Source organism: Jatropha curcas, chromosome 10 (assembly GCF_041381405.1).
Source record: "Jatropha curcas cultivar XTBG-Jc1 chromosome 10, XTBG_Jcur_1.0, whole genome shotgun sequence".
Taxonomy (NCBI): Eukaryota; Viridiplantae; Streptophyta; class Magnoliopsida; order Malpighiales; family Euphorbiaceae; genus Jatropha; species Jatropha curcas.
In genome coordinates, this window is record NC_143160.1 from 7,426,829 (window position 1) to 7,452,000 (window position 25,172).

Here is a 25,172-nt window from a genome sequence, read left to right on the forward strand (position 1 = left end):
GCTTATGAATATCCTTTTTGGTTTTGTTCTGTTAAAGTATTTTTTTTATCAGGTTTTTTCACTTAACTTTTTTAAGTTAGATTCGGGTGTTTTGGGGAGCCTATTGGCTCGAGTTAAATTACTTGGATAAGTTAAATTTTTCCTGGTATGTTTTATTATAATAAAATAAATTAATTTCGCTGATAAAAAAAATTATAATTATATAGGTGATTTCTAGCTATGCATATGTTCTTCCTTAGTTATGTACTCAATATAATATTTTAAAACTCCATTGCTTATATCAATACTAACTAATTAGAATTCAATATATAATTAATTAATGCATAACCCTTAATTTTTATTACGCACTCCATCAGTGGGGGATCTAGAAATTTTTTTTATCCAGTCAATATATTATTTTTTAAAAAAAGAGAGGTCAAGGACATAAATAAATTAAATTTTATGGATTAATTTAGACAAATATACATATATTTATTAAAAAATTAAAAAAAGGTCAATTGACGCCCTTTTTATATGTTGCATATGCTATTACACTCCATCACTGAACTACTAATTTCATAATTAACTTTTAAATTGAGATTTATATATAGTACTGATTACTGTCTATTAGGCTAATGCTTAAACACACAAACTAATTATTTGGCTTTGACTAGGTGTCATATACTTAATTAATTTTCAATCATAAAAGGATTATTTAAAATTAAGATGAGATACTTATAAATTAAGATCTTGAAAGGTAGAGATAGAACAAAGAATGTAAGTTAGGTCTACAAAGGATATGATAAATGCCTTTGAAGTTGTATGAATTTTATGCAAACATCATTGCAAAAACATGATGGGAGTGTTGTTTTCCAACTTTTTTTTAGTCCTTTTGGGTCACCTTTTAACAAAACCCTAATTTCATATAAGATTTACTTTTCTAAAGATGCCTCTTGAAAATGTGAGACCTTTCCTCTGCCTTTTCCCTCAAATTTTCACTCACTCCCTCCCTAAGAAAGTGAGTTAGGTATGGGACCCCTTTGGATGGGAGAATTGTGATAAAAGAAAAGCCTACAACTCCAACCTCTTTGTCCCCCAATGCAATTGATTTTCCAAAAGAAAAAAAAAAATGCTATTATATATATATACTAATAAATAACTCGAACCGAAAATCTCTTACTTTTTTACATTTTCTGCGAGGGATAAAAAAAATCAATCAGATCACATCTGATTAGCTCGCACTTATACACTATAAACTTACAAAATATAAATTTAACATATATATTATTCGATCTAACGATAAATGTATATACGAATGGAAAAAAATACAAATTCAATTTTATAAAATAACTATTTAAATATTAAAAAACATCCTTAAGGTCATGGATTGCAACTCTAATATATGATTGGCTGATTAAATTTCTAATATAGACTAAAAATTATATTTGTCTATTATCATCATCTTGTTGTGTAGTGAGTCTAGTGACATAAATCTGCCTAAATGTCATGTTAGAGGCATCCAATAATTGCGGCCACTCATAATCCACTTTCATATATATGCATATATGTTAGATTGCATTTTGGAAAATCAATCTTATGTTTGCTCTCTAAAACTTCCTTACACTCACCTAAATAAAAACGTTTTTTGAGTTTGCATAGCAGGATTGCATTTTCATTTTTTGAAGTAAATAATATTATAGTTTATTATTTTATTTTTATTTAATACACTTTTTTATCAACAAATATATTATATAATCAAACTACGATATTATTATTAATTAAAATTTTGATATAAAAAAAATTAAATATCAACATTTAGTCTTTAAAGAAAACTCTATTTAATTAAACCTTTGACGAAAGTTTGATTAATTGTAAAAATAATTTAATATGAATAATTTAATTTAATAGATATCAACATAAAGATATATTAGAAAAAAAAAAAACAAAACAAAAATTATAGTTTAATTATATTAACTAAATTTTCTTAATTAATTTTGAATGGTTAAAAATTATAGAACAGAAAAAGTATCTACAAACAGTATTAAAATAGCAAAAAGAATTAATATAAATAAAAATATTTTAAACCGAATAAAGTCATAAAGATTTAGGAACTTTCCATCTACCTTAGCTAAGTGTCTATGTCATTAACAGGCAAATGTCTCCATCTCCATTAATTCAAACAAAATTAACCACTTCATATGACTTATAATTCAATAATTTTACTAGTAATGTCACTGTCTAATCTTAGAAAATTAAACCAAACATAACTACTTCTGTTGTGAAAAATCTTATAATTTCTGCATCCAAAAGAAAGTAATTGAACCAGATTGACCATGTAACAGAATAAGAACTCACATACAACAAAGTCATTTCAAACTATCTCACCCATCACAAGATTTTTCTCTGTCTATGTGTGTATAATTATATATAATTAATGTACATTAATTACTGAATTTTTTTTCTCCTTTTTATAATAATATTAGTGTACTAATTGCCAAATATGATAAAATAAAATTCTGAAAATTTCTATAATTTTGGGTTTTTTTTTCTAATTTTATTAATTGACACTTTTTATTTTTCATAACAATTTGGTCTCTGTGTAATTGTAATCTAAATTCAACTGACATTACTGTTAAAATTGATAGCATGAGCTTCACAGTCACACACGTTAAAATTGACTTAGAAATCTACTAACTTTAAAAAAATAATAAAAATTAAAACCTTTCGATTGGTCGGACCGTTTATGTAGAGTTGAATTTTTAAATTTGATTACCTTATGACCAAAGTTTTTTTTTTTTCCTTAAATTGTTGGTAGATTTTCTAGTCAATGTTGACGTGTCATACACTGAGTCCATAGTGATTGTACAGTGACCACCGTTATTGTGAAAAATAAAATAAAAATATAGATTGAAAAAATTAAAATAAATGGCAAAAATTATAAAGAGGTGTCAAAATTAAAGTTCTTTTTAAATTTTTTTTTCATTTGACTTTTACTTATTTAATTATACATTTAGATATTTTATTTAACCGAAAAAAATTACTTGAATTTTAAAAACTTTTAATATGTTAATGTAAGAATTTTTGTTTCAACAATATATCCATTTCTCAACTTCTGAATTTCTTTTTTAGATATAATATGTAATAAGTTACTTTGTCTTTGGGTGAAGAGTTCAATAATTAATTTAAGGAATAAAGGTTAATCGAATCCTGAATTTATTTGCAGGATTAAAAAGGTTTGATTTGACCTTTTAGGCCAATTTAACCTTTGAATTTATATAAAATGATTAAAAAGATTTGATTTTACTTTTTAGCTCAATTTAATCCATGAACTTATTTAAAATTATTAAAAAAAACACATTTGACATTTTGAGTCAATTTAATCTTTAATCCTTTATTGTAATTACAATGTAGACATTTATTAAAACTGTAGTTGAGATCAAGCTGATTAATTTACTTAAAATATAATTAATTATAAAATATAAAAAAAAATGCTATATGAAGTATTGTAAATATCTTTACCTTGATCGTGGTTTTAAGTTTATAAATATGTATTAATTTAAACATTTTAAAATTAACCTCTATTATTGGGTAATCGCTTATGAAATTTATGCATTTTTTTCATGTTGAATAAATTAAAGTTATAATGTATGTTTATAAATTTATTATACTACAAGAAACGATGTTTTTATGAATTTTAAATTTATACTCATACATGTTGAAAAAGTTTGATCCAAGTGTTCTAAGTATAGGACAAAAAGGGATAAAAAGTCAATAACGTTAAATTAAATCAATTATTAATTTATAAAAATCAAAATAAACTTAAGGGTTAAATTAATCTAAAAAGTGAAATTGAATTTCTTTAATCATTTTATACAAATTCAAGGGTTAAATTGACCCAAAAAAATAAATTAAAACCTTTTTAATCCTGCTAAACAAATTCAACGATCAAATTCACCTTTATTCCTTGATTTAATATTTGTCTTGTATTGATGAAAAGCATTGTATTAAATTTTGACTTACCAAAAAAAAAAAAAAAAAAAGGACATAACACGATTAAAATGTGACCTAAAACTTAAATGGGAAAATGGGAAAAAAAATTTTTTTTGTTCTACTTTTTGACTAGATGGAATGTGCAATTTATGATTGGTTTCTGTTTTTTTCTCATGTAGTCCCATAAAAAACCCCATTGCCTACCATTGGATTTAGCCAATTTTATATTAAAATTAAATTAATTGACTTAATATCTACTTTACATTTTTCCTCAGACACTTCAAACAAATTTAATTACCAATAATAATCTTAATTATTATTAATTTCATAAAAATAAGAGTGGAATCAAAGCTTTATAAATAAAATAAATCAATTTACAATAACTTAATTATAAAACCATACAATCCAAGAAACAAGAAATGACCTAACCATGCATCAAACTTAGCAAGGTAAAGAATGAAAAGCAACAAGGCATGAAGTTAGATAAACATCCATTTCTAAATAATATAGATAGATCTAGAAATTATCATAAGAAATTTATTTACAATATGCCCAAATATGTTTTAACTTTTCCTTTGATATTTGTTGTATCATATTGAGAAAAATCCTACAAAGCCTTTTAAACATGAAGATAATGTTTTTCCAATTAAGGTAAAGTGAGATTGGAGATTTATACACATGTTTATTGTTATTATTTCCTTTTTTTATAGTACAGATGGGAGTTAAAACTCAAAGACAAAACCTGAAAAATACAATTATGATTAAAAGCAATGTGGCTAATATCATAATCTAACCACAGGGAGAAATCCAAATAAGAAGGAACTTGTAATCTGTATATGTCTATCAAGACACTTGGAGTCCAATTTACTAACTAATTAGCATTAAAGGTTGTGTTTGATAGTAGTTTTTTAAGTAGCCAATCAAAAATATTAAGTCTATGTTTAGTAAGAGCGTTTGATGGAGTTTTTAGAGTTTTGACTACATCAGAATACTATTTTAATGTATTACATAGCGTTTATAAAAACAGCAGCTTTAAGTAGATAACATAATGTTTAATAAAACGTTATCCCACCTAACGTTTAGCATTTCACTTTTTTTATTGAAAATTTATTAATAGTCTTGCCCTTAATTTAAAACTCTTTTTGTTATTTCAATTGCCTTGTTTTCCAACTTTATGCCTAAATTCCTGCGTGAATCCCTTCCTCAGTTAGCTGCATTAGCAAGAAGTATTAAACTGTTCAAAACCTGGTTGTTATAATACTTCAACGATACCTCCTTTTATTTTCATTCTTATAATATTTCCCCTACCATAAACAGTGAAAGCTTTTTTATTTTCATTCCTATAATATTTTTCCTACCATAATACATCACATAATTATCTCTTTTTTTTTATTATATTGAGTTCGCTTTTATCGTCATAACTTAAAATTTTAACTCGATATTCAAATGTCATTTTTTGTCATTTTAAATTCAACAGTTAATAAAACAATTATTTTCACCGAACACTTTTGCTCTAAACAGCTATTTGAACAACTAATAATTAACAACTAATATTTAATAATTAACCGCTATTAAAATAGATAACAACTACTAAAACAGATAGCAGTTACTAAAATAGGTCATAAATGTTATTTTTTTATAGTGCTCGTTAACCCAACGTTTGAATTAGCTTTTAGAGATTAAGATAATATTTTATAAAAAGTTAATCCATAAGATTTAGCTTTTAACATTATACGAAAAACTACCCAAACAATTAAATGTTATCAAAACAGCTAATTTTGCCCAATAGATTCAAACCTTTTTTATAAATAGAAATCTTAACTATTATAGAATTGACCAAACTCCTAAATCCGCTTAAAGAAGGATCCTATTTAAAAATTTAATATATTATGTATAGGTTTATATTGTTCAATTAATAAGAAGTAAATTAATTTTTTGAAAGGAATAGGAATTAAATTATTATTTTTTAAAAAAGGCAATTTTTTATTGTTCAATTTTTTGCTTGGATGGTGAGTGTGGCTAAGTGAAATATCAAGAGGCTTCTATATTTAGGGTTTTTTCATTTTATTTATTATTTATTGTGAGTGTAATGTAAATACATATAGTGTAGGTTTTTTCAATGTTATGGGCATTCCTTAAATGTTTTGACATACTTTCAGAAGATAAAATTTAAAGCTCCATGTTTTGTGTTTTTTGGTACTCATCGACTTCTTATAGACACGTGCCATATACTTTTTATTGGTACGTGTCTATATAGATAGGTTTATTCATAGTGGGTGTCTCCCTCACCTCGCCTATATTATTTATTATTCATTTTTATTTTTATAGGAGGATATAGACGTCTCAGAATTGAAGGTGATTTGAGATATCTACTCATTAGAAGCTTGATTTATAATTTAGTTGCTGTGGGATAAACTCAACTTTTATCTCAAATGAAAAATATACAAATTCTATATCTATAATTAATGACTATGAGCTATCATGTCAATAAAGGTGATTTGGTCCGTCTTTCTATGTCTTGTTAAAAATGTAGAGAGTAAAAAGTTTTGAGTTCAAAAAAAAAATTAAAGGTGATCTGGTTGGTCTTCCTATGAGCTATTATGCGAATAAAGGTGGTCTGGTTGGCCTTCTCATATCTTGTTGAAGATGTGAAAAATCAAAGGTCTCGAATTCAGGGATTGCTACCTCCTTATGTATAACCCACAGTGTTATTCCGAGCCATTAGTTAGAGGTACACACAATGCATTTATCTATGAAATGGACAGCAGAGGTTAGGTAGTAGTTACCATGGCCCATTGAAGCCCAAAAATTATCACGCCAACCGACTTTGGGCTAATTAGCTGGCATCCGGGACTGCTTTTGTGGTCCATAACCTAAACTATGCCACTAAGTCACTAATAAAGGGTTTTTTTTTTTATTATTATTATTGGCAAATGATGATTGGTAAGTTTCTGTACGAATCAAAAATCATCATCATTCATAATGTTTGGATCATGTTTAATTTTCCATATCAACCCTTTATCTATCTCATATTCACCTTTTTGGCCCTTCTGGCATCTTACACCAAATTGAATTTTGCCTAATCATTCTTAACCCTAATCCTTATAAATATATGCTATGATGCTAAAAGGTCTCAAAAGACCACTTTAATAATTTCAGTCAAGTTCAATTTAATTAATATTTACCGGTATAATACATAATTTTGCTTTCAAAATTTGATATTTTAACTTTATGGCACCTTGTGTTTCACCGGAGACCTATCGTGCCTTTGCAATTCAAGAGATAAACTTATTATTGACTTGCGTAATTACAAGGGTATGATAGGTCCCCGTGAATTACAGGGTGCCACAATAGGCAAAATTTTAAAGGCAAAATTATGCATTCTGTCATATTTCAATTTTTTTTAAAGATACGAAGAATCGATAATTTTAACTTTAATTATTCTTCATTTATTTATTATGCAAAATATAATATAATGAAAGTAATTAAAAACATAAAGCTGCTCAGAGTTATGTAATACACAATGTTGTATTATTTAGTGTTATTAGGATTATTCTAAGGCTAAACAACATTAATGTCTTTTGCTAGCTATGTGATAGTTTGGAAAATTCATTGATAAATATTTCTCTGGGTTTGGTAAGGTGACTTTAAATCGTAAGTTATTGTTAAGGTAAGGTCTCATTTCAGTCTGTGGACCCATTTTACTCTACGTTAGATCTATAGGCAAGCTAATAATACAACTCATAATTTTTTTCAAGGACAGCTTCGTTGAATTTTTTAATTTAATTTCTAGATATAAATATTTATCATAGTTTGAAGTAAATAATGTTTTGTTAATTTTTTTAAATTTCATAGTAAGTTAAAAATATAATTTTTTTATAAATGATTAAATTTCATAAATATTTATTTTGTGGAATAAACATGAATATTTGTTATATTTCTACGCTAAGTTTTCTAATAGATGTTGTGAATATATTTTTAATTTATTTATGGTATATATGTCTAGATATTGTTAATTCTACTATAATATTTTTAGATGTTTTTTGCTGACTATTTATGGGTATGCAACAAATCAGTTACATTACATTGGATTTGCGGTTCCCGTAAATTGAGTCATAGCAAAAGGCTGAAAGTTCATATGCCTAGAGTTAATGGGCTTGGGCCCAGAAAACAAACCTCTTGGAAATATCCTTCCTGTTTGCCTACGATAAGCCCATAACCCTTTTCTCAATTCCACCAATTCAATTATTCATGTTCCATGGTTTCAAAGTAAACATGGATTTTCAATTTCTATACTTATTTCTACTATAACTACTCTCTAAATGTCAATGTCAAAGTCAAAGTCAATGTCAAAGTCATTTCGGTGTTTGGTTCAGGTTTTTCATCGTATCCGTATTACTATTTTCATATTTTCGATATATAATTAACCCAAACACTGAAATTTGTATGATATGAAACACATTTCATTTGATTTTTTCAGGAACTAATTGTATATAGTATGGATTTGTTTGTAATTGGAAACGTATTGATTGAATTTGTTTGTAATTGTGTGCTTAGTTGGCGATCTTGAGCTTAGGTGGCAGTCATTCAGTGTAGTATAAAAGCTGACGTGGATGTTGATTTTCATATAATAGATAGATGATGGTATATAGGATCACCAAAAACGATAGAAACCGATTTACCAACCCCAACCAAGCCTATTCGGTAAACGGTATGGAAAAAATTCTAAATATTCGGAAAATGCTAAATTGATCAGTAAATTAGTAAAAAAAATCGGTAATTACTGATTTTGTCGAAATACGGCATCATTTTGTTATATATATAAATATATTTTTTAGAACTTAATTTTAGGATTTTTTTTCTAGTTCTTCCTTTTAAATGTCAATGTGATGAATTAAAATTTACACACATGATGTAACTCAACTAATTAGGAAAGGTAGGGGAAAAAATGGAAAGGTGTTTGACTAATTTAATGAGATAAAAAATGAAATGAAAAAAAAAAAGATTGGACTAAAAATTATATTTTCAATTTCAAATATCAATGATAGATTTTTTTTTTTTTTTTTGAAAGAGTAAAAATATTCATTCACTCAAGGAAAAAATTCCTAAGACAATCAGGGACCCGGTCCCAAATCTGAGTACGAGTAAAACGATAAGACGCTCTAGCAAGAATATGAGCGTTATTATTCGCTTGCCTACGTAACCAAATGATCTTTATATCAGGTCTAGTATCTAGAATGAACTTACAATCGAAAATAACAATACCGAAATAAGATAGGTCTAATACTTTAGACTTTAAAGCATGAAAAACTAAAAGAGAATCCAGGTAAATAAATCCATAACCATCCCAAAAGTCATGGATGTGGACTAGACAAGCACGAAGAGCAACAGCTTCAATAATAGAAGGATCACCACCGCCGTCATAGTATCCTGAAACTGCTTGAAGGAAATGACCATCATCATCTTCAAAAACAAACCCATAACCAGCAAGTCCCACATCCTGGAAAATGGCCCCATCCACATGCACATGCCATGAAGAGTTAATACCTGCAGTGATGTTTTGAACACTAGGAGGTGACCAAGGGCCATTCAGTTGGTCCACTTGTGATTTTGCTATTAACCAATCATCATAAAACTTGCATGCCTTGGAGTGAGTCACGTTAGGAGGAATAAAATTTTGTTTCCATATGCCTTGATTTCTTGCTGACCAAATAGACCAAGCTAGAATAAAGAAAACACCCCATTTTTCTTTGTTTGTTCTTTCCAATACCTGCATAAAAGTATCAACAAATTTATGATTAGTTAAGAACTCTTGGAAGCCCGCCACCCTCCAAACTCCTTTGGCTCTCTTACACGTCACAAGGGCATGGTCAATATCTTCTTCATCTCCACAAAAAGAGCATCTCATATCAATATTAACTCCCCTCCTACTCAGCCTTTCTTTAGTAGGAAGAATACCCCTCAAAGATCTCCACATAAAGTCTTTAACTTTTGGGGGGACATTTAAGTTCCATAAGGATTTCCACCACTCTCATCCCACAGGATCAACTCCCCTACCCACTACCCTCAAAGCCACATCATAGCCACTCTTGACTGAATAATACCCTTTTTTATCAAAATGCCAAGTAATATGATCCTGCCTATTAAACAAGCTTAGTGGGATTTTGAGAATCGAATCAACATCCCTTGGATGGAAAAGTAACAGAAGCTTTTCAATGTCCCACACTCTTTGCTCGTTTTTAATAAGCTCACATACTCTCAAATTTTCATCGATAAACCCAAATTCATTATTCACAAAAAAATTCGCATCTCTCGGCAACCAAGGGTCTTTCGCTATCCGGATGTCCTCCCCATTACCTACTCTCCATCTAAATCCACCTTTTAATAGGCCTTGAGTAGACACAATACTCTTCCAAATAAAACTAGGACTTCTTCCTAGTTGAGCCTCTAGAAAATTCCCATAAGGAAAATATTTAGCTTTGAAAATCTTATAGAAAAGAGTAGTGTTTTGGGTAAGCAACCTCCAACCTTGTTTCCCAAGCATAGCCAAATTAAAACTATGGAGATCTTTAAAACCCATCCCCCCTGCCATCTTTTTCCCACACATCCTATCCCAAGACAGCCAATGGAGACTTCTACTACCGCCCTCCTTCAAACCCCACCAAAATCTATTCATAATTTTTTGAAGGTCATCACAAATACCCATTGGTAACAGAAATACACTCATGCAATAAGAAGGAATAGCTTGAGCTATAGACTTTATAAGTACCTCCCTACCTGCTCTAGACAAGAAGCGATGAGACCAATTATTAAGTTTGTTCCAAAGTCTATCCTTGATAAAATTAAACACATTTCTCCGATTCTTTCTCACCATACACGACAAACCCAAATAGAAACCCCTTTCCAGGCATGTAGAAACATTAAGGATATCCGATAAAACCTGCCTCTGGAACGGAGATACATTTGCACTAAACATAATGCCGGATTTATTGAAATTCACCTCTTGACCTGATGCTTTTCCATAAACAGTAAGTAATTCTTTAACACAATTTGCTTCCTCCCTGCTAGCCTCAAGGAAAAAAAGAGAATCGTCAGCAAATAACAGATGAGAAATTCTAGGACAACCTCTCCCCGCACTATCGCCATTCAACAGCCCTCTTCTTTCCGCATCAGAAAATAATAGTGATAGGCCCTCCGCACAGATCAAAAAGAGGTATGGTGAAATAGGATCTCCTTGGCGAAGACCCCTCTCGGGCCGAAGAGGGCCAATAACATTATCATTCAATAGGAAAGAGTAGCTAACCTTGGTCACACACATCTCCATCCACCGCACCCACACCACAAAAGCCGAGACTTCGGAGCATATCAATTAAAAAATCCCAATTAACTCTATCATAAGCTTTGCTGATGTCAAGCTTCAATGCACATAAACCCTTACCATGTTTAACCCGACCCATATTATGCAACATTTCAAAAGCTACACAGATATTATCAGTGATTAGACGGCCCGGTACAAAAGCAGGCTGACTCTCTGAAATATTCTTAGGCAAAACAGTCTTTAATCTATTGGCTAAAGCTTTAGAGAGAATTTTATATAACACATTACATAAAGAAATGGGTCTAAACTGTGATAACTGAACTGGTGCAATAGTTTTGGGAATTAATACAACCAGAGTATCACACAAAGAATCAGGAAGGGTACCTTGTTGAAGCCATAATCTACACCCATTGCACACATCTTGACCAATCACATGCCAAAATCTCTGAAAGAAAGCTGAATTAAGATCGTCCGGGCCGGGAGCCTTATCAGGATGCATTTGAAAGCGTGCACTGTGGCAGTCAAGTTTTTTTCAATGATAGATTGAATTCCTAGTTGTGACATGTCATGGTAATTGGTTTATCATTTTCATGTTCCCAGATAATTGGAACATAGGACAAATATCCATCTAAAGGTTCTATATTCACTAAAAAACAAAAGAAAGAAAGAAAGAAAAAAAGAATCTCATATTTCATATATATTTCTCACTGAGTCCAATAACAACATTATTATATGGTCTACAGCAAAAACATTCATCTTCTTAATCCATTTTAAAACTGAAGATGTCATCTAGTTTAATGAAATTAGATCTTTATGAAATGTTAAAAGAAATAACATTTCATAATGAGTGTTCATAATGAGTGTTCTTACACTACGTCGATAGACATTACAAATAATAGAAATAGTATTTTGACTAATGCTACTATACATGAAAAACCGTTGTCCAAAAGGACTTTGATTGGAAGTAGTATTGTAGGAATTATAATTTCTCAAGAAGTATATGAAGTTTTTCTGCATCATCAATTAAATTTCTAGGGAAGTTATACTTTCTCAGCGAAGTGAAGTGTAATGAAGTTACCAATATTATTTAAATGCACTTTGCAATTTATTTCGTAAAAAATAATTTGCTTGAAAATTGATTTGAGTAATTTATTTTTTAGAGAACTAATTGGAGCACTAAACATACATAAATTATATGTTTCAAAAAATAATTTTCTCGAAAATATATGTTTGCTAAATATATTTTTTGAGGAATATACTTTTTGGGATTAAATAGATTTCATCCTAAAAATAATACTACCCGTTTGATTGTGTATACACTTCTTTTCACGTTTAGTAATTACAAACTAGTACTAGAATGTGACATTTTGCACGTATATGTACTTATTTTGTCAGTAGCGTCAAGTACTTTTTTAACGCAATAATTCAACCACACGCCGTCGTTGGCTAACGTGCGCCATCCAGGACTTTCCATTGAACTATTACGGGTTGTTGCCGCTGACGTTGACCCGCCAGTACACCTACGGCTCAATTTAGACTTAACCACATCCACCAGTACCAAACACAGATCCCAGGAAATAAACGGTTTTATGAATAAACTGTATTAGGAGGCAGTTAAAGATAGTAACTTTCAATTCTTGCTGGTTGCTTGATCATCTTTCTTTCTCTTCCTGTTCAAAACCCATCAAACATTTCCCATAAAGGTAACGTTTTTGTCTCTGGCAAACTCAATTCACTGATTTCTTTACATAACGTTTATGTTGTTCTTACTTGCTTTATGCACTTCCTATTTTGGTCATTGGGTTTTTGATGAAATGTGAATTCTTTGAACTTCGACTGTACTCTGTGGTTTTGGTGGGTCTAATTCTAAGTTGGGATTCGATTTTCTTAATTTTGTTGTTTTGACTGGCTTTTGATAGGCAGGGAATTGTATTTGTAGTATAATGATGGTTGGCTTCTGGTCTTGTGTAATGAAATTGTCGCTATTGAAGTTCAAATCAATTTCAATATTACTTAATATCCGAGAATATCTATCCGGTGGACTGAATTAAAAGATGTTATATAACTGGATATTGAGTGACTTTACTATATCTTTGCAAAGTTAGGAATTAAGAAGTTGAAGGTTTTGATTATAATATGTGATTTGATTATCTGAGAAGCTTTTTTTATTATCTGGATTTTGACTCCTCACATTGTGGCTTTTTCATGAAAGAAACTTAAGTATGTTTTTAATTAAACCCTGGAAAACATTTTCATTAAGTATGTTTTTTCATTATGTGAAAAATTTTGGTGGTTATAATTAGGATACCTACTAGCTGTATGGTACTCTTATTTAGGTGTCTAATCTTTCTCATAGCGAATACCTCAGTCTTAGACAAGAGGACAATATTTGTACATTTGCTTTTGAAGTTTCTTTTCCTTTTGAATGATGTGTGACTCCTTAATGAAGTTCAGAAATTCCTTCTTTTTCCGTCTGTACTTTACTATCTGGTTATATGATTGAGTAGGAAATGTCGTAGGTAAAGTGTTCGATTACGTCCTACAAGTTAGCTAAAGTTGGCATGTAAATTTGGAATTTCAGTTTCTTTTGTTCGGCTAATTAGAGAAAGCTGCATATGATTCTCCATTTTTCTATTGGTCGAAAGTGATGCTTGCTGGGCAGTAAGTTTCATGGTACTTTTCTGTCGTTTTGGTTCTGGTGATTATTCTCCCTATTACCTGATGTTTGGATGAACTAATAATTGAGTCTGCTAGTACAAAAATGTTCTGTATATTTTTGAGTACATGATTATGCTACCTTTGCTCTTCTTTTTTTAATCTAAAACTTCCTCTCTTTTTGTAGTTTGCACTTTAATTAATGAAAGACCAAATAAAAAGCTGATTGCTGATTCTTTCTTGTCTGCTTTTATTCTTTCAGGTTTCAAGATTAAGGAATTGAGCAGTGAAAATGGATGATAATCCGCAGTCTGATAAAGGTTATAGACATGAAGGAAACTCATCCAGGGCAGAAGGCATGCAAGATGTAGAAAGTACCATGGAAGTTTTAACCAGATCTGACTTGGATTTGGCTTATTCTTCTGAGAAGTTGGTAAATTTGCATGTCATTTTGATGCATCTATTGGCTTGGGATAATGACTTTGAGCTAATGACCTTGGAGAATAGCTCTCTCTCAGAAACATCCATTGAAAAGGCACTTGTATTTGATCTTCTATCTGGTATTTTGGATTCTGAGGTAAGAGAGGTGGAGAATTTCATGGATAATATCCAAGCAGATATTGTTGATGTTCGTCATAAAATATTTTCATGCAGACACCCAACAGAATTATTCAAAATCATGGAAGAGAAATTACGTGAGTCTGAGGAATCATTGAAGAAGACACAAGTGTGGGTTCTAGAGGTGAAGACGCTGTCAGTCAAGTTGCAGAGGGTCTATTCACCTTTCATGCTTGAGAACTGTAAGTTGGATTTATTGATTTCAAAGCAAATATGTAGAAATTCTCTACTTTCTGTTATTCACCTGTTTGAGACTTCACATTGATAGGGAAAGATGATAAGTCCATAGAGTTATCTGCCAATGGTCAACTGCCAAATTTTAATGCAAATTCAAAGGAGCAAACAGTTGAACAACAAAGAAATATTTTAAGAATGTTGGAGAAGTCTCTTGCAAGTGAACTAGATCTTGAGAAGCAATCGTCAGAGCTAAGACAGAATGAAGAACAGCTGAAATTAAAGCTTCACTACACTGAACAGGTAGCTTTTCGCATGGAGGAAGCAGCAGAAGTGGTTTGGGGAAGGTTTTTAGAGGCTGAAAATGCTGCTGAGGTGCTCATGGGGATTTCAAAGGAATTGGTTGGTCGACTTCAAGTGGTTCAATTTAATCTGAATGGCTCGCTTCAACGAGAAGCTAAATTAAAATCCGAACTCCAAGGCTTCACAAAACAGTTAGATGCCAAAGATAGTATTTTGAAAAAGCTTGAGGGTAGCATTGCAGAACACAAAGCCAAAAGCTCTGAAGTTCCGGCTTTAAAGGAAAAAGTAAATTCACTTGAGGAACGGCTGAAAAGAGCTGAATTACATCTTAAGAGTGCAAATGTTCTCAATGAAGAAAGTCAAGATCAGCTTAATGAGATGGAGAATATAGTTGAATCTCTGAAAGAAAGTATCTATGAAGCAGAAAGTAGGGCTGATACTGCAGAAGCCAAAGTTGCACAATTAACGGATACAAATGTGGAGCTCACGGAGGAAATTAATTTTCTTAAAAGTAGCGGAGATAGTAATACCAAGAAGGTAAGCTTACTTGAGAAGCAGGTTAGGGAATTGGAAATCCAACTACAACATTCAAAGGCATCATCTGAAGCAAGTCAAGAGCAACAGAATATGTTGTATGCTGCAATATGGGATATGGAAACATTAATTGAAGATCTAAAATCAAAGGTATCCAAAGCTGAAAGCAAGACTGAGGGTGTAGAAGAGCAATGTATAATATTATCTGACACTAATATGGAACTTGATAAAGAATTAAGTTTCTTAAGGTCTAGAGTGAAAGCCTTGGAAGCTTCTTTGGATCAAGTTAACAAGTTGAAAGCAGCAACTGCGAAAGAAATTAATCGGAGGACCAGGCTTATAATGGATACTGCTATGCAACTAGCTAGAGAAAGGGAGCAGATCCAGAATCAGGTATGAATTTCTTGCATACTTACAATCACCAGTTCCCACATAACCAGTAGCTTTAAGGTGCTACATTCCATGTTTGCTCTCAAAGCGATTATAGGAACTTGATGGTGCATATAAGTGTCTTTGTGCATATCTTATAGTATTTTTGCTGATATGGCCTCATGTGAATCCTAAGCCTATCATACTAATGTGATGGTCTATGTCATTATTGCTGCAGAACAAGGGGCAATTATTTTTTAGTATGTCAAAAATTAATTGAATCACTAATTTCCTATGAGATATTCATTAACAGCCTATTAATCCTTTATTGTTATTTTTCTATAGTAATCCCCTTTTTTCCTTTTTCAGTTTTGTTACTCTTTTTTTTTTCCTTTAAAAAAAAGTACGTGTAAATTTATGTTGTCATCTACAACAAATTTAGAGGACTAGGACATTCATTTATAGTATGCTTTATGCAGCTAATTGCCTTGACAAAGGAGAACGGAGTATTGGTGCAAAAGTTAAGAAATGCTAAAGGAGATGCTCCTATAATTGCATTCCAACATGGAGATGATAATGATAAAAAGACATTCTTTTCAGAAAACTTATCTACTGAAACTTGTAAGAGAGCTTCTGAGGAAGCAGTGCCCCTCTCTAAAAGTTCTGAGGCAGGTACCTTCTAGGATCTTTTCTGTTCTGTTTTGTTAATTATTATATCTATCACATTGTGGCGATCTCTGCACTCTGGATGGGTTTACTGCAGTTGCTTCAGAAAGAAAATTATAACTCTTCTTGTGATCTTAGCTTCAAGTCCTGCTATATGTGTTTAATTAAAATTTGAATCAGAAGAGATAGATGAACTAATTTTAAAGTGATTGTTCGTATTGGATAAGTTTGCAACACTCATATATTATAATGGATCCTCTCCTTGGATAAGAACTCTTGTTTGTCCGTTGTCAATCCGCACTTGCGGTAAAGGGTCCGTAAAACTTGCAATTTGTTTCTTCTTTTGAAGCTTTGATATTGATGCCACTAAGCAATGTGGATGACCTCAATTTTATGTTCGGCAGTCGTTTTCTACAATCCTGTGTTCCATTTGTCTCGAGTATACAATCAGTATTCCTTGAACATTATCTCTAGAGTAATAATTGTCTTAGGAAAACTAATTCATATTTCATTTTCAGTTCCTCTTTCCTTACTTCTTAGAAGCAGATAGAAAAGGCTGGGAAAGCACTTAAAGCAATTATGTAATTTGCAAAGATGCAATAGACCAACCCTTCTCCAAGCCTCAACCTATTTCCCTGCTATAATTCAATGGGGCCAAAAAAAAAAAAAAAACACTGGCACTGATTCTGTTGCGTACCCTGAGATTAAAGGGAGAGATATGGGGGTGTAGTGAGTGTTATCCTTTAGTTACCCATAATTACCAATATCTGAATACACTGTGCAAGAAAATATTTATTATTTAGTAAAGGGAACTCGTAATCAAGCCCAAAAATGATTTATCCCCTTTCAAAAATCACTATTTATGTCACTGGAGGTTGGAATTGGATTAGCAGTTCTGGAATGGAAATATATTTTCCCCCTTCAGTAACCTAGTTGATGTCTTCAAGTTTTTGTGGTTGGCGAGGGCGTGCAAAATAAATGAGGCTTTGTGAAAAAGTACTCGTATGAATCACAAAGAACACTTTTACAGGCCATCCTTGTTGATGACCAAACAGAGGACCAAACAAATATTGTTGTGTTGGCGGGGACATTAGCTTTAATTGAAGTAAAACACACAACCGGTGTGTGAAATTGTAGCTGATAGACCACATTGCTAAAATGGATGAAGTTGAAGGATAGATTTTGAACCTGATGCTTATTTTTTCTCCCCTTGTTATCGTTTTGATCTGATTTTCATATATTTAATTTTCTCTGAATCAGGCGGATAAAGTCTTCAAAGATGGATCTCGACGAGAGATTGAAACGGAGAGTTCTGATTCAAAGCTTAAATTGGAGAAGACAGAACAGAAAGAGGAAGCTCATCCAATACGTAACTTTAAGGCTGTTCTTGTTGCAGTAATTGCAGTGATAGTGATATATTTGTTACACAAGAAAAAACCTGTCCTGTTTGACAACTTTTACAATAGCTAGTTTTTTATGGTACTGTGCTTGTATGTTGTATTGGTGTGCTGGAATTGTGTTTCATAGTTGCACATAGTTATTCTTTTCTTTCTTTTTTCTTTTTAGCGTTCTTCATGGAAAGTCTGGAATCTTTGTAATGAAAAACTTACCATCATCCAATTCTTTGATTGTAATACTTTCTATTCTGTATGATTTTCTATTTCTTTAGAATATATAATGTGATTTCATTTCATTTGATAATTTTACTAGTGTTTACCATTTTCCAAAAAATTTACCTTGAGTTTGCATATCTGATCCATATTAACATCCCTTTTTACCAACAACCATGGTGGATCCTGGAAAATTTTTTTTCTGGGTCAATATATAAAAATTAAAAAAAAAAATAATTGATTGATATATTTAAGAAAATATAAATTGCTCCAGGATCAACGGTTGATTTTAATAACACTGCAAACTATATAAAAATGATAACATCTCTTTTAATTAGTATTTATTAAATTAGTGACAGCTTTAACAGACGATTTAAACTCAAGATTTCCATTCTCTATCGTTTATAAGACATGAGAAAATCAGAAACAGACGTAATTGGCTAATTTTCCTTTTTGTTTTTCTTTACCAATTAACCAAGTAACTAACGAATAAGAGTATTTTATTTTTGGTTACGACTTAGGAGGACATATCCCAACCTTACAGTATGGGCTGGGCTTGGTCTTATCTTGATGTTACCAAACAACGACGTCGTAATCTGCGCTGAGCTCAGTTCATCCGTTGCCCAACACGTAATTCATACGTGGCGATTTGTTATCGTACTTTGAAAAATGATTGATTAACAAACCCTAATCTTTTTCAGAGCTCTAAACCCTTGTTTGAATACGTATAAAACCCTGTCGAGGGAAAAACTAAGCAACGGTTGCAGTTCCACAAAAACTAAAACAAATTCTGAGAATTTGCTTAGAAACGCCTCCGCGAGTCCCAATTAGCGATCAATTTTTGCAGAAATTGCTCAGTTTGAGGTAAGAGAAATGCTCTACTTAGTAGAGAGAATATTTTTTTTTCATTGCAAAAGCACCATCTAGCCCCTTGATTCTTCGAGTTAGAGTTTCAAGGAATCAATGGAGAAAAAGGGTATTAAAAAGGTGCGAAATTTATAAAAACATGGAGGCAAATTTCTCTCTTGCGGTTTATTATAGCTTTGTAATCTTGTGCTGAGAGTCAATTTTGCCTTAAAATTTTTTTTTTCAGTGTCGGATTTTGGAGTTTTTGTGATCAAGTGTTGAAAGGCAAAGCAAAATGATGAGTTATTTTATATCTGAATTTAAATGTGGAATTTATTTTCCTTCAAAGTTCTCTGATTGCTTTGCTTAGCAGCTTTCATTTGATTAGATCTGAATTTATTTTTTTTCAAAGAATTTATAGTCTGTGGTAGTGTAATATAATGCTTCATGGGAATATTTTTCAAAATTTTTTATTAATTTTTTTTTAATGATTTTTACTCACCATGGGAACTAATTCAGTGGCAAATAAAAAAATGATGAGATTCTGATGGCCGAATTTTGAATGTGGAATCACCATATCTTAATAGCCTTCAAAGTTCTCTGATTCTTTTGCTGTATGTATATCTCACTGTTGCTTACAAAGAAATGGATTGGTATTCTCTAAGTTATTATCTTTGTTCAGAATGGTTTTTCAAAGTTGTCTTCTTTTAGGCTGGAATTTTGTGTGCTTTTACGCCAGTTTGTTTGTCCTAATTTTCGATTTAATTCATCGACTGATATTTGGCTTCTGTTTTATTTTATGAAACAAAGGCTTGACATGTTTTTAGCTGCTGCTGAGTTTCTTTTTTTTAAGGCTGGTCCACATGTGCGATTAGCAATGCGCTTTTGGTACTTTAAGTGCCTGTTTGGCATTGCGTTTGAGCTGCATTGCAATATCTAAGGCTTGGCAAAATATGGTTTGTGAAATGCTAGCTTATTTTACCCCTTTCCAAATCATGCTTTTCCTAAAGCAGTTTAAGGGAAAAAAATGCAGTTTGAGAAGCAGCTCGTACTCAACCCCAAATGGAGCCAAGAGCCTGCCATTGCTCTCATGATTTTTAGTATGGATGGGGCTAAGGTTTTGTAAAGGTTCATTAGGTTGCCTTCTACATGTTTGGGTTGTGAGATGGTAAATGATGGGTTAATTTGTTATTTTAAAGCCAAAACCATCATAATCCACCAATTTTTTGGATTGGAAAATGTGGGGGTCTTAAGGTTTTATCAAACGTTCAGAAACCATACCTCTCCAAAACAAGGGAGTGTGGTTTAGAAACCTTGTTAAGCTTGCATCCCAAAATCTCCCTTTCAAGAGGTCCTGTACTGGGGATGCTTATTTTGTCTTAAGGTTAACTTGCTAAAGTAAGGAGGTTTGTATAAACATGGCACCAAACTTCATAGCCTGTTGTATTTATTATTATTATTCAGGCTAGACGAGCATGGTGCAATATTAATGTCTTTCCTAGTTTTGTTCAAGGATGCCTAACTGATCTTCTTTATATGGTCAACTGAGGAAGAGCTCTGAAGAAACACGCTCTGCTTTCAATTTTTAAATGAAGGATACACATTGGTTTTGCTTTATATCCCATTTCTCTTTTGGTTGCTCATGCAATCATTTTATGCCCCATTGAATTTCATGTAAAGTATTGTTTAGTTCTATTGATTATTGCGATTACTGTGCCTTCTGGCCCATCCATGCTTTAAAGTGCACTATTGATTACTTCTTTTGAAGTGGTGTTTTATATTTTGTATCAGGTCCATAATAGTTCGAAATATCTATTTTGTATTGTATACTTGTTGAATGCTATAGTAATTGTTGCTTAATGATACAATTGTTGGCCTCTGGAGCTTACCAACGATATGCTTGATTTTTTCTCTTGTTTCATTTGTTATGCTTTTGTTGATAAATAAATTGTGAAGAAGCCCTTCACTTACACGAGAACACATTTGTGCTTCAATTTTATGTTTTCACTGCTAAATATTTAGTAGATCATGTTTGGTTATGTCCTTGTGGAAAGATTTCAATGTTTCATGCGTATTACAGTTTCCCAATAGTTTTTGGTGGCTACAGTTTTCCTGATAATGTATGGAGATGGTGTTTCCTTGATTAAGAGGTGATTAGCCATTTGAATTTCTATGTATGGTTATGAATTTAATGCCTGATTTTCTGTCTGCATGATATAAACTGTAAAGTACATTGTGCCTGCAATTTGAAATTTACATACATGTCCTGTATGATAAATTATTTTGCTCTCCTTCGAATTGATACACATTGGTATATCTACAGAAGGAAAAGTTTATAACTTTTATCAACATTTCTTTTTTAGAGAAAACATTGCTTAATTCAATATATTTTAATGCCACCCGTATGTGTAGGTGAGAGTATTTCGTATTCCCTCTGTATCAATCAAAATATAAGTTGGATTAAGGAAGCAATTAATTTTTTTAAATTATAATAAAATTAAGGATAATTTTATCAAATTATTATTTATCTTACAATCAAGGGGAATGCTAGTTTGAAGTGATCTATAAACAGACGAAATATTATTTAGCCTTTAATGAAATTTTTATCAATTCATGTATTTAGTAAAGGTGTTTTTAGTAATTCCGATGTTCCCCATCCATTTCCACTGTTATATATGTTACAGAATGTACCACACGGTCCAACAAATTGATCAATTGATAAGAGTTTATAGATTACTAACATAATGCTCACAAATAAAGCTTATAAATACTCTCAATTTGCACTAAAATTTATTTTATGACCTTGCATTTCTAATTTATAGTTAAACTATTGTTATTGAGAAAATATATCTATTTTAAAATATATTGTTATAGTTAATTTATAGTTAAATTATTTAGTTGTATTGTTGATGCTTTGAGGTTTGATAGCCATGAATAATATTATCACCGTTTTACTCTTCCAAAAAATAAAATCTTAAAGGTTAAGAATTATAAAAATATTAAAATTTTCATTTTAGGTATATACTCTTAAAAATAAATCTTAATTTTTAAGATATTTTTAAAAAATTTAATTTTCGGTTTGACATATTTTAGATTGTTCTTTATTTTATGATTATTTTTTATTTTTAAAATTTTAAAAAAAGCAAAAATTCTGATTGAATTGAATTGAACCGGTCTAACTGCGATCTAATTATGATGTCAGTTCAAAGTTAAATACGGTTTTAAAAACATGATATTTAAAATTTATTACAAAATCAAACAAATACGGAAATATGGAAATATATGGCAATATATAAGAATTAGTTTGTATATGGAAATATAATAATGTTGATACTTTATATTTGTGTTATTGACATATGTATATATATGTGTATGTGCAAGAAAAAGCAAATAGCACAACCAATATATACAAAAGAAAAAAACAAAAAAGAAAACTTGCAACCTCTTTTATTGCCATGAAGATCTCCATGCTCAAATTTTCTCTCCTTGCCATTTTCTTGTTGATTGTCCTTGGTTAGTCTCTCTTACTGTCTGTATATTTTTCTCTTATACATGTCCATATGCAGTAGCAGATGTAGATTGTAAACGAGGGATCAATATATATATGTGTGTGTGTGAAATACTTTTCATATGTTGGTCCCAAAAAAAAAAAAAAAAAATTCTAGATTTGACACTGCCCGTGCATTTGCTTGTTGTTACAGTATTGTGATACATAGTAATTTATCCGATTATGTTTGCAAAAACGTAAAAATTAAAAGCATCTTGGCTCTACTCTATCTCAGGAGTTCGATGGCAATTCCAATTTTAACTTGCAGCTCTTTGTTTCATTGCTTTAATTTTTTATATATAGACTAAATTTAAAAAAGAAACAAATGTTTCAGATTTGCAGAGTGGGGTAAGAGCAAGAGGGCCAATAGTTCGTTATGGATGCAAAACAGTCCAAGATTGTCAACCGGTTTGTACTCAAGAACAATGCCCACCACCCAACTGGTGCTTTTGTGCAAATAATCAGTGTGGGTGCCATCCAGATTCAACCTTTGCTGGAAATCAAACAGTAGAAAAGGAAAAGGAAGTACCAAAAAATGTGTAACTTTACAGAACTTTTTTTTTTTTGAAAGCAACTTTACAGAACTTTTAAACTAGGGTTTTCCTTAGTGTACAAGAATAAATAAAGTTTGGCACCAAAGCCCAACTGTTTAGTGATAATAATACTTGTAAACCTATTGTATTTACAAGTTATATTAAAAACTGCATGTTTGTATCTTTTTCTTGATTATCCAATATATTATTTATAATTAAAAAATAGCAAATATATTATTTTCATATTGATAAATATTGAATTATTAGGTTCTCTAATATGTCAAATCTAACTCGCATATATTAAGCGAAAAAAATACAATAAAATTTCTCGAGTTGGAACATTATATAACATAATTAAAACAAAACAAATTTACAATAAATTATAACAAAGCCAAAAATTCATTTTCCGCTTCAAATTCTTCATTAGCAAAATTATGTTCCTTGCTTGAATTAAATGTTAAGAATCGAAAGATAGATTATCAAATGCTACCACCTTCAAAATCTTTTTTCCTTGCAATTAGCCCAACAAACCTCATTTTAACAAACCTCATTTTAACAAACCTCATTTTTTTAATCAGATTCAACAATTAACTAAAATCATTATACTTCTTTAAATATTGTATACTAGTAATAATAATAATAATAATAATAATATTAATCAAAAATATTAATTATTGTTTACACTATATTTTAATTTTTAATAGCACGATGAAGAAACTGTCCACGCGATGCACAATGAAAAAAGTTACCAGTAGCATGAGCAGTTGAAACGACGTGCATGCTCAAAGTGATAATTGCCAAATGCTCTATAAAATCAAGTTCAAACACCAGAGAGGGCACAACAATCTAAGTCCAAAAATCAAACTCAACAACAATTCAATTGCAATTTCTCAAGCAAATTTCAATTTCAATTTCAATTTCTTTTTTAGTTCATTGTAATTTTCCTTTCCAAGTATTATCAATTTCTATTTCACAACTGCAATCCTTGTCGATATAACAATTTCAATTCAAGCAATCTCTTTTATTTTACAAAACCTTCTGCAGTCTTTTTTTTTCTACGCTGTCTATTTAATTTCAGCAGTTGATGAAGCCTGTACCATGGAGCCAAATCCATTCAGTCCTCTAGTTAGAAGTTCTGATAGCATAATTATTCTTGCAGTTGATAGAATTCAATACCCGAGATACTGGTTATTATAATGATAAAATAGTTAACTATTATTACGTTATTTCAATTATTTATTTGTCAAGTATAATTTTTGTATGTAGTTAAATTCATATAGAATAGTTAAATTATTTTTATCATGTATTCATAATACTAATTACGTACATGCACACTTATATTTATAAGTCTATATTTTACATAAGTCATTATATAGTTAATAATTAATTATTTATATAAAAAAATTACATGAGTAACTATATAAAATTCAGTCCAACTATTATATAAAAGAAATTAAATAATTACTCAATTTTAGTAATAAATGTTTATGGATATTATTTTTATATTTAATCAACATAAATAAAACTGATATTAAGAAATAACATATATTTTTATGTGCCTCAATAATAATAAATTTATTAAAGTAATTTAATAAATGGATTAAGCGGACATGGGTACCTAGACTCTTATTCCAAACAATCACGGATATTAAAAACATTATTCATACCCATCCAAAAACTCATTTGTCGATATCCAAACTTAATTAAACAAATCAAATCGGATTGGCTATTATCCCATATATACATACTAGGTTTGAACCATAGGATCTCCAAAGCGATATTTTTACCAATTTAGGAGTTATATTCAATTGGGATTTTTTTTTTTCCTTTTTTATAGGATTTGTTATCCAATTAATTAATTACATGACCTACTTAATCTTAGGAGGAAGGATTTACCTTCTTGCTTTGTATAGATCTTCAATCAAATATAATTTTTTTGGTCCAAAAATTAAAAAAGTACTAAATTATGGTAATACTTTTAAATGTCAATAGGTATCCTATACACTTCCAAAATAAAGAGTACTTTTAAA

The 25,172-nt window shown here is 30.6% G+C and overlaps 2 protein-coding genes, 1 long non-coding RNA gene and 2 other non-coding genes across 9 annotated transcripts; 4 read left to right on the forward strand and 1 right to left on the reverse strand.

Annotated features, from left to right (window-relative positions):
* Positions 1-9,055: 9,055 nt before the first annotated feature.
* On the reverse strand, positions 9,056-11,786 carry LOC149493002 (uncharacterized). Its single transcript, XM_089726836.1, has 3 exons — positions 11,408-11,786; positions 10,010-11,322; positions 9,056-9,739 (listed from the first exon to the last, which is right to left on the reverse strand). The coding sequence occupies exons 1-3, from the start codon at positions 11,784-11,786 to the stop codon at positions 9,056-9,058; spliced, it is 2,376 nt and encodes a 791-aa protein (XP_089582962.1).
* Positions 11,787-12,750: 964 nt separating this feature from the next.
* Positions 12,751-18,307, forward strand: WIT2 (WPP domain-interacting protein 2). 5 transcript variants are annotated; one of them, XM_020681912.3, is made up of 6 exons: positions 12,751-12,990; positions 13,869-13,960; positions 14,205-14,742; positions 14,829-15,964; positions 16,420-16,608; positions 17,867-18,307. In XM_020681912.3, the coding sequence occupies exons 3-6, from the start codon at positions 14,235-14,237 to the stop codon at positions 18,074-18,076; spliced, it is 2,043 nt and encodes a 680-aa protein (XP_020537571.1). In that variant the 5' UTR covers positions 12,751-12,990; positions 13,869-13,960; positions 14,205-14,234; the 3' UTR covers positions 18,077-18,307. The 5 variants fall into 5 exon arrangements, with proteins under 5 accessions (XP_020537571.1, XP_012080488.1, XP_020537572.1 ...); XM_012225098.4 differs by lacking the exon at positions 13,869-13,960; XM_020681913.3 differs by lacking the exon at positions 13,869-13,960 and having other exon boundaries at positions 12,752-12,990; positions 16,420-16,612; positions 17,867-18,083.
* A 1,044-nt stretch (positions 18,308-19,351) lies between these two features.
* Positions 19,352-19,424, forward strand: LOC119369726 (small nucleolar RNA R160). Its single transcript, XR_005177297.1, has one exon. It is a non-coding gene; the product is annotated as a small nucleolar RNA R160 (small nucleolar RNA).
* A 165-nt stretch (positions 19,425-19,589) lies between these two features.
* LOC119369728 (small nucleolar RNA R160) lies at positions 19,590-19,671 on the forward strand. Its single transcript, XR_005177299.1, has one exon. It is a non-coding gene; the product is annotated as a small nucleolar RNA R160 (small nucleolar RNA).
* Positions 19,672-22,418: 2,747 nt separating this feature from the next.
* Positions 22,419-23,325, forward strand: LOC119369662 (uncharacterized). The gene is made up of 2 exons (XR_005177220.2): positions 22,419-22,575; positions 22,944-23,325. It is a non-coding gene; the product is annotated as an uncharacterized LOC119369662 (long non-coding RNA).
* The last annotated feature ends 1,847 nt before the right edge of the window (positions 23,326-25,172 follow it).

What these genes read in the sequence shown, in the direction of transcription:
- LOC149493002 (XM_089726836.1), bottom strand. Translation starts at nt 11,786, where the DNA reads ATGCATCCTGATAAGGCTCCCGGCCCGGACGATCTTAATTCAGCTTTC. An exon ending in TATGGGTCGGGTTAAACATG is followed by an intron (nt 11,323 to 11,407) that starts GTAAGGGTTTAT and finishes TATGCTCCGAAG; the next exon opens with TCTCGGCTTTTGTGGTGTGG. An exon ending in TGGGTAGGGGAGTTGATCCT is followed by an intron (nt 9,740 to 10,009) that starts GTGGGATGAGAG and finishes ACTTTTATGCAG; the next exon opens with GTATTGGAAAGAACAAACAA.
- WIT2 (XM_020681912.3), top strand. Translation starts at nt 14,235, where the DNA reads ATGGATGATAATCCGCAGTCTGATAAAGGTTATAGACATGAAGGAAAC. An exon ending in GGGAGCAGATCCAGAATCAG is followed by an intron (nt 15,965 to 16,419) that starts GTATGAATTTCT and finishes TGCTTTATGCAG; the next exon opens with CTAATTGCCTTGACAAAGGA. An exon ending in CCCTCTCTAAAAGTTCTGAG is followed by an intron (nt 16,609 to 17,866) that starts GCAGGTACCTTC and finishes TCTCTGAATCAG; the next exon opens with GCGGATAAAGTCTTCAAAGA.